This window comes from Montipora capricornis, chromosome 7, assembly GCF_036669925.1.
Source record: "Montipora capricornis isolate CH-2021 chromosome 7, ASM3666992v2, whole genome shotgun sequence".
NCBI lineage: Eukaryota > Metazoa > Cnidaria > Anthozoa > Scleractinia > Acroporidae > Montipora > Montipora capricornis.
The window spans coordinates 16,101,737-16,114,236 of record NC_090889.1 but is presented as its reverse complement, the minus strand read 5'-3'; the positions used below and the strand labels follow the sequence as shown (position 1 = coordinate 16,114,236).

Here is a 12,500-nt window from a genome sequence, read left to right as displayed (position 1 = left end):
ATTGATGACCACCCAATTAGCTGTACATTTTTTGTTAGGCTAAAAAATTTGAATGCCAATCTGAAAATGGGCTAGTGGAAGATAGATAACAACCCCGAAATCCAATCCATGTTTGTGGACGCGGTTTTAGCCATTATTAATTCAACAAGGAAGCCAGTTGCTACACCTCGATCGGCTGTTATCCCTGTGATTCCAAAAGATGCGGAGTTAGCTGGGTATCATATAACCTGGAATTTATCGAGAGCTCGTGACTTTCATGCAACCTTCTGCGTGACAAACTAACAGTCATATACGTAAATAAAATCCCTGTGATTCCAAAAGATGCGGAGTTAGCTGGGTATCATATAACCTGGAATTTATCGAGAGCTCGTGACTTTCTTGCAACCTTCTGGGTGACAAACTCACAGTCATAGACGCAAATAAAATCCCTGTGATTCCAAAAGATGCGGAGTTAGCTGGGTATCATATAACCTGGAATTTATCGAGAGCTCGTGACTTTCATGCAACCTTCTGCGTGACAAACTCACAGTCATAGACGTAAATAAAATCCCTGTGATTCCAAAAGATGCGGAGTTAGCTGGGTATCATATAACCTGGAATTTATCAAGAGCTCGTGACTTTCATGCAACCTTCTGCGTGACAAACTCACAGTCATAGACGTAAATAAAATCCATGTGATTCCAAAAGATGCGGAGTTAGCTGGGTATCATATAACCTGGAATTTATCGAGAGCTCGTGACTTTCTTGCAACCTTCTGCGTGACAAACTCACAGTCATAGACGTAAATAAAATCCCTGTGATTCCAAAAGATGCGGAGTTAGCTGGGTATCATATAACCTGGAATTTATCGAGAGCTCGTGACTTTCTTGCAACCTTCTGGGTGACAAACTCACAGTCATAGACGCAAATAAAATCCCTGTGATTCCAAAAGATGCGGAGTTAGCTGGGTATCATATAACCTGGAATTTATCGAGAGCTCGTGACTTTCATGCAACCTTCTGCGTGACAAACTCACAGTCATAAACGTAAATAAAATCCCTGTGATTCCAAACGATGCGGAGTTAGCTGGGTATCATATAACCTGGAATTTATCGAGAGCTCGTGACTTTCATGCAACCTTTTGCGTGACAAACTCACAGTCATAGAGGCAAATAAAGTAGTTGTGCTCCTGGAACTTGGTTACATTTACTAAACTATGACAAACGGGTCTTTTGACTCTTGCAGAGGACATTCCACTAAGTCACGACTATTTTCTTCAGTTCGTAGCAGACATTCAGGGACACTCAAGGTCAAAGAGGAGTTAACCCAGAGCGAAAGAACGGTAGGTATTTTTTCACTTTGTTTTTAAAAGCCTTGCCAGACGTTTTTGCAGTATCATGCTACCTTTGATCAGATTGCGTAACGGCACGTAACTCAATCGATTCTCATTCAATTTAAAACACTCCCTATGGCCAGAATTATTTTCCACTGAGTCCAAATAGAACCAAATCGAATAAAACAACATGGATTTCCATTCAAAATATGTGCCTTGTCAAAACACAAAATGACTAAAGAATTTGTAGCCTGTGTAGAGCCGCCCACTCTCCGAAAAAAAAAAAATATATCGGAGAGGAGCGTCTGTGATTTACCGTTAGTAATCGTCTTCCGGAATAATTTTGCCTACATTATTAAGTGATCTACGCTGACCAAAATTTGCGTGGCTCATATTTCGTTGGAGCTAAATTCTCAAAATGGTAGTCAATGAGGTAGATTTCAAACGTGCATCGAAGAGCGTCTCCGATAGTTTTAAGATACCTTGGCTTTATAGCATAGAAGCACTCTTTAAAGGAAAGGATGTATTTGCAAGTCTTCCAACCAGGTACGGCTCTGATCTTCAGAACAGCACAGATCGTTGCCGATGAGCTGTTCTTCAGTGACGGTGTGTTCACATCTCAAATCTTCCATGGCGTCACGCTTTGTAGATTGTACTTGAGAATGGCTAGGCTGGTCCGAGCAAGGCGTTGGGATTACATTGGCTGGTAAGGAATACCGGGAGACGTGCTTTTGAATAGTGCTATATTCACCTCGTGAAAAGCGCTTTCGTTTCTTTTGCGCTGACAACAATTCCTACAAATGTACGTCGAATCGATTTCCACTTTACACTCCATAGATAACAAATTCCGCTCGTACTTTAACAGAAAAACCTCTTTGACAATCAAAAAGATTGTTATTCGTATTTTGTACCGTGCTCAAAGTACACACGAACTCATCGTAAAATCTCTCACGGTGTTGATGTGGAGAAATAAAAATAAAAGCCAATCGAAACTCGCTGTTTCAATGATGTAATGATCGATGGGTAATAACCAATCAAATCATTTTCCACACATTCCAGGAAAAATCACGTGGTATGGAACACGATTATCAACGGTAAATCACAGACGCTCCTCTCCGATTTTTTTTTTTCGGAGAGCGGGCGGCTGTACACAGGCTAAAGAATTAGTTATTCTACCAATTAGATTTCCTACGAAATAGCTAAGTACGATCGTGTACTACCTATAGGATCCGACTTTGACATTGGCGTCAACACTTTTATGCTGTTATTTTTTCACTAATGGTTTGCCACAAACGAGCTAAAAATAGCTATTATGAAGAGTCGAGTGTTACAAGAGTTCTCGACGGTCGCTCTCGATTATGGCTTAGTCGATCGTTTGCCAACGTTATATAATGTAACGTTTGGCTGCCTAATTTACTTATGTTAATTTAATTAAAGACATGTTCCTCAAAGTTTAGAATTATTCTTGGTTCGACAAACCTGCAAGTAGATGTAAACTCTGGCATTTATTTTGATTCAACCTTCCAAAATCATCGATTTAATTATCAACTTGGCAAGCTTCATGATTTTCTCGTAAGAGTATAAAAATTTGATCTTGTCAAGAACCTTTTCCTAAATATTGTACTTCGACATCCATCCTTCTCTCTGTGTGATATTTTACCAAAGTCCACGCTCTACAATACACACAGTAACTACATGAACTTTCGACTCACTTCAATGAATAAAACGAAGCCAAAGAACCTATAGAACCGACAACAGTAGCATTCAAAGCCACCATTCACGACTATGTTGCAAAGTCGCAGAGGAAATACCCCGTTGATTTCATAATCCAAAACAGTTTCCTCGCTTAATTGTCACTACTTTCGGCTTAGTGGAAAAGAGGTAGGTTTGGCAGCATGTGAACTGATATCACTCAATCTACTGCTGAGCTCAGATGTCGGAAATTGTGCGGAGTATTTTTATTATTTGTTGCCTTTGTTGTAGTTAACACAATGTTAGCTTTTGTTTTGATTATAAACAATATGATTTGAGAAAATGTTGAGTGCAGTCGCGTGACAGACAACGCGCGGGAATCTGATAGCCTTGAACTTTAGAACCTTTAGTTGAAACCAAAACCAATGATTGACAGTGATAAAAAAGAGACATTAGAACACGAGAAAAAATAGAGTGGGATTTTGTAATCTTAAGCGAGGGAGAGTTTTCGGTGATCAATAAAGTAGAAGAAATCAGGATACCGTATAAGTGTGTTGGTGGTTCAATCATGGAGGGAATTCCCAACACAAGTCGCACCTCCGACTGGACACATAATATTTACTGGGATTAGGCTCGAGCAAGAGCAACGCAAGGATCATTTACAAGCCGAAGATTGCACCTAAACAGAAGGCGATTTCCATGGAGGAATTAATTAAAGAATTTAACGGGGAGATGCTGTCTCTCAAGTTTTCTCTGGGCAAAACCGAAGAAGTAATCGGTTCAAAAAACACAGAAGCGATAGCCAGGCACGGGGCGCTATTGATGTCAACACTGCAAGCTGTTTACACTGTCAAAGAATCTATTGTCGAACGGAAATTCACAGAAGGTGAATCAGAAGAGGAGGTCAATACTTTAACGAAGGAGTTTGATGGATTTCTTAAAGAAGCAGACGAGAGGGCCTTAACACTAAGACAGCTTGTGGAAAAAATGGAAGAAGAAAAGCGTCTGGCGGACCAGATGGAATCCGATATAAAGGAAAATGCGCTCGCAAAGGCCAAACACGAGGAGCGGATGAGTCAAGAACGTGCGTTGATGGATCAGCAGATGAAATTTCACAAGGCCCTAGAAGCCAGTCAGCAGGAAAAAAATACGAAGAAAATGGTATTTACAAAACTACCGAAGCTTACAATTACAAGGTTCGACGGATCGTACGAGAATTGGCTGCCGTTCATCAATAAACTCGAAGTTGAGATCGACAAAACGGATTTGCCGCCTGTTACAAAATTCCCCTATTTTAAAGAGCTACTGGAGCCCAAGGTCAGGGCAGACATTGACGGATTACCGCTAACCATAGAAGGTTATGAAAGAGCGAAAAACATAGTCAAAGAAGAGTATGGCAAAACCAGCGAAATTATCAACACCCACGTAAACAACATTCTTGAGCTCCCCACTGTGACAAACGCCGATCCTAAGCAAGTGAATTGAATGATTTCTACAAAACATTACTGTTCAACGTCCAGTCGCTGGAAACCCTTGGATAAATCGAGAGAGTAAACGGAATGACAAGAAGTGTGCTAGATAAACTGAAAGGAATCAAAGCTTATCTGGTTAGGGGACAAGAAAACCGGTAGGACTGAGATTTACCTCGGCTAACAACAAGCCCTGAAGAAAAGGAGAGACGTAAATCCGGCGACTGAAGATAGTACAATCCCAAACAAGGCTATACCTCCTAAGCGCCCTAACAACAAATTTCGCCTGTACTATGCAGACAACAAAACTCAACGCCAGTGTGTTTATTGCCAAGACACCAGTCACGTCTTGCGGGATTGCTCGCGCGTACCCACGGTAGACGCAAGGAAGAGGATGCTACCGCAGAAACGAATGTGCTTTAATTGCACAGGGCCCAAACATCATGCGACTGACTGCAAGAGTAGATTGCGTTGCCAAAAGTGTGGACAGAAACATCATACGTCGATTTTTTCTGCAAGGTGACCAATTGTTGACCGCTACCGGGAAAGATGGGCGCCTTGTTTATCCTGTTGTAAACGTAAGCGTGGAAGGAGTACTTTGCCGTGCACTTCTCGATACTGGAACTGGGAGCTCGTATGCATCAGCTGCACTTCTGGATAAACTTCCCAAGCGCTCTCGTGCCAAAGAAGTTCGTCGAATAGAAATGATGCTTGGAGCAACTACACGTGAAGTAGAACTTTCCACTATCAAAGTACGCTCGATTGAAGGTAGTGAGGAACTAAGCGTGGATGTTACCAGAGTAGAAAGAGGAGAATTGCTGAGGATCAGTAACCCTCACTACCAGAAGATTATCGATTCGTACGCTCATTTAAAGGGAGTAGAGGTGACGGATCACGACCCAAAACCACATCTCCCAGTGCATGTGATATTAGGCGCTAGTGATTATGCAGCGATCAAGACATCCGAGAGGCCTCGCGTTGGGCTTCCTGGGGAACCAGTGGCTGAGAAGACTAAGCTCGCGTGGACTATTATGTCACCGGGAACTGAGATTGACCACACAAATATGCTACTGACCCAAACAAGTCATGTTGATTATGAAGAGCTATGCCGAATGGATGTCTTAGGGCTTGAGGACACCCCAGAACATGATCAGCGCGCAGTCTACGCAAAGTTTCGAGAGCAGTTGATCCGGCACCCAGAAGGCTGGTATGAAACCTCGCTTCCGTGGAAGGGTAACCATCCACCGTTACCGAACAATAAATAGTGAGTTTACAAAGACTAAGCAACCTCCAGAACAAACTTCAACGCTTGGGTGTGACCGGGAGCAATGCAGAAATTATTGAAGACCAGAAGTCCGAGGGAATAGTAGAGGTCGCAAGTGATCCACCGCAAGGCAAGGAATTTTACATACCACATAAGCCGGTGATTCGTACGGGAGCTGAAACAACGAAGTTAAGAATCGTGTATGACGCCTCGTCACGTGCGAACCCTAAAGTGCCAAGCCTAAATGATTGCCTATATTCCGGGCCCCCGCTTCAAAACTACCTGTGGAGTGTCGTAATACGCATGCGGTTTCATCCAGTCGTAATCACTGGTGACCTACAACAAGCGTTTCTTCAGGTGGGTATCAAGAAGGAAGAGAGGGATGCTCTCAGGTTTCACTGGCAGACCAGCCAACGTTCTGAAGTAGAACTGTTGAGATTCACGCGGGCGCTGTTTGGTCTTGTGCCATCTCCCTTTCTCCTTGTGGGAGTGATTGAGTGTCATCTGGAAGCCTAGGAAAGCCACATGCCAGAACTGGTTGCTGAACTGCGTAAAAGCCTGTACGTCGACGACCTAATCAGTGGGAAACCAACTGTGCGAGAAGCGAGAGAACTTAAAGAGGGAGCTATTTCATTCTTCGCAGACGCCAAGTTCACGTTACACAAGTGGCACTCGAATGTCGCCAAATTGGAAGAACCAGAAGGCCAGGTTGAAGACGGGAGTACATTTACTAAACAGCAGCTTGGTTCCCCGAGAGCAAAGAACGGAAGTCTCCTTGGACTCCTATGGGACAAACAAGAAGATCAGATCGGGATAGTCATACCTCGAGACGATGAAATTGCGTCCAAAAGAGCGTTGTTGCGTAATATAGCAAGGATCTACTATCCCCTTGGTCTTGTGGCGCCCTTAACTGTCCAAGGAAAGTTCATCTACAGAGATACCTGCAACGCGAAAGTCGCCTGGGATGCACCGCTGCCCCAATAGCTAGCGAGCCAGTGGACACGATGGAATACAGGGTTACCAGCTGAGGTCATAGTAGCAAGAGCCTTAACCTTTGCGCAACAGCAGATAGAAGAAATAGAGCTTCATGCCTTCGGAGACGCAAGTAAGAATGGAGTGTGTGCAACAGTACATGCAGTTGTGAGACAACCATCAGGTGTGAACCAGGAATTGGTGGCTGCTAAAGCTCGGACTTGCGAAGCAGGGACTGACCATTGCGCGGTTGGAGCTTGCATGTGTCTGCGCACAGGGCAGCGAACCTTATTACCAATGTGAGGAACGCGCTTGTGGGTTTTCCCGTGAAACAGAGTTATGGATGGCTGGACAGCTCAGTGGCTCTCCATTGGGTAAAAGGGGGCGGCGAGTACAAGCAGTTCGTAGAAAACAGAGTGAACAAAATAAAAGGGCATACACAAATCACTTGGCGCCATGTACCCACCAAGGATAACCCAGCAGACTTGGGAAGTCGACGAAGGCCAGTCGATGACAACAAGTTGTGGAAGCAAGGGCCGAGTTGGCTTAAAGACAAAGATAAGTGGCCTGCGGACATTGTGACAAGTCCCACACCTGAGAGCTAAGCAGAGGCGAAAGTTATCAAAGGAATATTTGCTGGCTTCACTGCAGCAACCGACTGCCTAGATGACCTTCTAGAAAATTTAGCCTGACCAAAACGTTGCGGGTTGTGGCTTGGATTGCGAGATTCGCAGGAAACGCGCGTTTGAAGAGAAAAGAGAGAATGACGGGACCTCTGACGACCAACGAAGTACAAAGAAGACACCTCTTTTGGACCGAGCGTGCTCAACGGAGTCTGGACGACAAGGTGACAGAAGATAAGCAAAGGCTGGGTTTGCAAGAGAATGATGAAGGCATTTTCGAGTGTCGAGGTCGAATTCAAGGACATTATCCGGTCTATCTGCCAGACACGCATCCCTACACCGTAAAACTGGTAGAAGGCGCACACCGGCGCACCTTGCACGGGGGAGTTGGCCTGACAATGACGCGCATCAGAGAGCGTTATTGGGTTCCCAGGCTCAGACGTCTAGCAAAACGGGTGATAAAAGGGTGTTATGGTTGTCGTAGCTTCCAAGTCAAGGCCACTGAAAGACCACCACCAGGAAACCTCCCACTTGATAGAACCGAAGGGAGTCGCCCTTTACAAGTAGTTGTAGTAGACTTTGCTTGACCCATCAAGTACCGTGTCACTCAGAAGAAAGAAGGGATGGCATATATAATCCTCTACGCATGCAGCCTTCCGCGAGCCCTCTACTTGGAACTCAGCAAAAGCATGGAGACGAGTGAATTTCTGAGAAGTCTGAAACGCCTAGTAGCTATAAAAGGAAGGCCGGAGAAAATCTACTCGGATAACGCCAAAACATTCACCGCCACTGCGAGCTGGTTAAAGCAAGTCCGGAAAGATGAACGAGTTCACCATTACCTGTCGACTGAAAACATCAAGTGGCAATTCAATTTGAGCCGCGCCCCATGGTGTGGCGGTCAGTTTGAACGGTCGGTTGGCTTGGTGAAGCGGGTTCTAAACAAAACCATTGGACATGTCGCCTTAGCTGGAATGAACTTGAGGACGTGCTTCTAGACGTTGAGGTGACTTTAAACAACCGCCCTTTAGACTACGTGGGGGATGACGTTCAACTACCTTTGATCACGCCCAACAGAATGCAGTTTATTGGTACCACGGTGCTGCCAGAGAGGGAACCACAACGCGAGCCTCGTGATCTACGTAAACAGGCCAAGTATCTCAAAAGGTGTAAAGATGACATGTGGAAACGGTGGACCATAGAGTACCTAAGAGAACTTCGAGAGCGACATAACTTGAAACATGACGGGAAAGGGTTCACTTTGGCAGTTGGTGACGTCGTCATCATCCTTTCAGAAGATAGAAGCAGAGGGAAGTGTCCGCTGGGAATAATTGAGGCGCTGTACACTGGCCGGGATGGAGTAATTCGAGGAGCTAAAATGCGAGCCGGAGGTGGCCATATCGAGAGACCATTAAACCACCTCTATCCCCTGGAACTGATGTGCGATCGGACGCCTTTGACTTCCTAGGACCAGTTGAACCCAAACGTTCCAGAATTCAGACCTGCCCGTGATACAGCAGTCGCAGCGAGTGTGCGAATACATGATATAGCAAATGATGAACATGCCGATTGAACCTTGAGTAATTGTGAAAATTCGAAATGATTCTATGAGGATTTTGAGCATCAACGTTTAAATTAAATTTACTAGTGAAAAAATACAAGTTTAACATATGTCTTCTAAATGTAGACATATGGGGGGAGGATGTCGGAAATTGTGCGGAGTATTTTTATTATTTGTTGCCTTTGTTGTAGTTAACACAATTTTAGCTTTTGTTTTGATTATAAACAATGCGATTTCAGAAAATGTTGAGTGCAGTCGCGTGACAGACAACGCACGGGAATCTGATAGCCTTGAACTTTGGAACCTTTAGTTGAAACCAAAACCAATGATTGACAGTGATAAAAAAGAGACATTAGAACACGAGAAAAAATAGAGTGGGATTTTGTACTCTTTTAGAAGAAATCAGGATACGGTGTGAGTGTGTTGGTGGTTCAATCTTGGAGGCAATTCCCAACAAGCCCACTCTCTGCAAAAGGTATTCATTTTTATTCAACGCTTACGGTACGATTCTTTTCATGGTTCTTATTGTACCATTTCTACTCCTGTGCAAGTGAATTACATTTTCCGGTTGCTTCTCAACCTATACACCTCTCGTGGCAAAAAAAGTTCAAATTTCCTGTACATGTGACCTTTATACGTGGAAAGCTTACTTCTGCTGTTACTTCTGCTGTCACAGTATTTTTAGCCACGATAACATTTGTGTAATGCCACGATGACTTGTGTGTAATGAAAGGACACAATCTAAGGATATAACTTTTGTGTAATGAAAGGATACAATCGTTAAGTCAAGGCAAAAGGACGAGGTAAAAGACGAATAGAGAACAACTGACGTAATTGGGGACATATTTGGACGAATTTTACAGTTTTTAACAGCATTAGATAACTGGGACGTGACGTTTTGAAGTATTTCTTGAAAATGGGACTGGTCATGTCCAGTGCACGAAGTAATCACTTCATCGAAACGACACATGTATTTTCGTCAGCTTTAGTGTTCACGTAACAAATACAATTCTCGTTTTGCAAATCTATTAAACCACTTTTAAGATGTTTCGCCTTGGAGATCGAAGTATATTCAAACATAAACCCTATATTCTTTCTACAAGAAATTCGGAGGCCTCTTTTCCGTGGTCCAGTCCTTTATCTATTTCTTCAGTTAAGTCTCTTGGAATTATGTTACAGCTAGCCTAGATTTGTTATCCCGATATCCTAACTCACTCATTCAATACATATTTGTACAGACATATCCATCTTCTCATTCATTCATTCTTCCCTAATATATTTACCTACTTACTGAAGTAATTTACTTAAAATTTAAGGTTAGTACTCCGGCAGGTTTCTCAGCCATTTTAATTAGCGTCATCAAAAATATGAATTTTCGCAAATTAACTGCGGTAATAAACATGCACTTTTACAAGACGTTGAAACTTGAAATTTTTTATGCAGCAGCAACACGAAATCTAGTAAACGGATCGAAAAATAAAGGAACGATTTTAAGGTTTTGGCAAACCATTGCTTTGATTTAGATTGTAAAATGAGAGATACGTAGTTAGTAGGCATCGAAACGTTCTTGGAGAAACGTGAAAAACTCTGAATTTTCTAAAAGGGCCAGATGTCATCACGAAACAGGATTTATTGTTAAGAACTTTGTTTGTTTTTTCGATCTCCAAGTGAACTAAAATGATATTTAGAATTCAAGTTTTATGATAGCTTCGCGAAACGTGCAGTTTTTCCTAAGTTAAAATGCGTTCTAGCATGCCTTTCACTGACTGCAGTTGTGTTATATTTTCGTCTAAGTTAATTGATTGTTATTGATTGTATGAGCGGACGGTAAAAAATCGTATGCGCATCATACTTCGATTTAATTGACCTTGACTATTTGTTTTTGAGTACACCAGTGTACATCATTGTCTGAATTTTAAAGTGCTACTATGATCAAAAATTAAATTTCCTTTTTTTCGAAAGTGTGTTTTTTTAACACCTGACTTGCAAAATTTTGAGCTTTGATTTTTATCCAAAGACTGTTTATTTTGAGAGTGAATTTTGGATTTGACGGTCCGCCTTTACTCACGTTCAAAACGAACCGATTGGGATTCAGAGGGTTGGGTTTAGAGAAAGGAAAAGTGACGTCATTTTCTAACTTCAAATGCAGCTTATTCCGTGGAGTGCCTGTGGAGCACAGGTACCTCACGGTAGGAAACCGGTCGCACAGTCTGTTATGGCAATTAGCCATGTGCTTGTGCTTCTCGCTGAAGTTCGGCCCAGTTGGCTGAGGTTTGTTACTTGGATGGGTGACTACACGTAAGATCCCGTGTTATTGATTTTTTTGTTCTTGTTCCCGTATATATGCCAAACACGAGCTTAAAAGTCTGAAAGGTCGAAACTCCCGTGCAGTATTTTATTTTAGTAGGGTACACACGCATTGCATTCTCCAACTAGTGAGTCTTTGACGTCATGAATGTGTTCTCTTTGATCCAGCTCTCTCAGTCAAGATTTTAAAATCAGTAAGTAATGGCGGACCAATAAATAAAATTCCAGTCAAAATAAACAAGTGTAGTTTTAAAATCAGAACTTAAAATTTGGGTCACTTAGTGTTAAGTTAACATAGTTCTGAAACCCAAAGAAAAAGAAGCATTTTAAGTTAACAAATTTTTACCCGCCATTGCGCAGACGGAGCTAGAATGTGGGGGAAAACTCCGAGTATAAATTTACTGTATATGAGCTCAGTGAACTATTATGTTACCTTTATTTCTCTAACGAAAGAATATATGAAAGAGAAATTATATGGATAATTTAAGCAATTTTTTTTCTTATAGAAACCTGAACAGTACAATTGGCCGAGTCGGAAAATACGGGTTTACCTCGGTGTAAAAACCTGTGAAACGCTTTCTTTGCTTTGTTAGCTCGTGGTAGGGTTAGGGTTAGGTTCGATGTTTTTCTTGCTCTTTTGTTATCCTTTGTGTTATGTCATCTGTGAGTTTCACAGGTTTTTACACCCTGGATGAGCCGAAAATACCATAATACTTTTTGTTTGTCCTCCCAAATTTTGCACCAGCATTGTTTCCAAAACGAAAGCAATGCTTATTCAAAATTTGGGTGGACAAACAAAGAGTATTATGGTATTTTCCGCTTCGGGTGATTCAGGTGGCTTTAACAGGATTAGAACCCATGCCCTTTGCGATGCCGTTGCAACGCTCTACCATCTACCATGTTGCGTTCATGTGTACCCGTGACTCGATGAAAGAAATGTCTATATATTTTGAAGTGCGCGCTGTAAATGAGAGAATTTATCGAATCGAAGAAAGTTTTGTCCTCAAAGAGTCACATTAGCTTTTTTTTTTCTACGAACTGGTTAATTACTCGGATCCTTATTTAAGGAAAACAATGAGAAGGAAATTGAAAAAGAAGGAAATCGTTAAGTGGACATTGTAATTTGGTTTCATTTTGCTTCGATGCAAAGCAAGCCAGAGAAGTCGCATGAATAATGGTGCATTTCGTGATTTATGGTCACTCGTGATGTTTTGAAAGTTCTCAAAATTGCACGAGCCGTACGTATGTGAGTGGAATTTGAGAACTTTCAAAAGATCACGACTGACCATAAACCACGACTAAA

General features: G+C 42.4%; 3 protein-coding genes across 7 annotated transcripts in view; all 3 read left to right on the top strand.

Annotated features, from left to right (window-relative positions):
* The window catches only part of LOC138058319 (uncharacterized), a 31,816-nt gene that overhangs the window by 1,158 nt on the left and 18,158 nt on the right, over positions 1-12,500 (top strand). For 3 of the 5 annotated variants that reach the window (XM_068904260.1, XM_068904258.1, XM_068904259.1), the window contains exon 1: positions 1-1,321. This exon is cut by the window's left edge. The gene's annotated coding sequence lies outside the window, so the exon portion shown is untranslated. Of the gene's footprint in view, positions 1,322-3,233; positions 9,366-12,500 lie in introns of those variants that run through there. The other 2 variants (XM_068904256.1, XM_068904257.1) reach the window with 2 other exon arrangements.
* Positions 6,263-6,721, top strand: LOC138055709 (uncharacterized). The gene has a single exon (XM_068901590.1). It carries the CDS (start codon positions 6,263-6,265, stop codon positions 6,719-6,721), a length of 459 nt encoding a protein of 152 aa, XP_068757691.1.
* On the top strand, positions 7,473-7,919 carry LOC138055708 (uncharacterized). Its single transcript, XM_068901589.1, has one exon. The coding sequence runs from the start codon at positions 7,473-7,475 to the stop codon at positions 7,917-7,919; it is 447 nt and encodes a 148-aa protein (XP_068757690.1).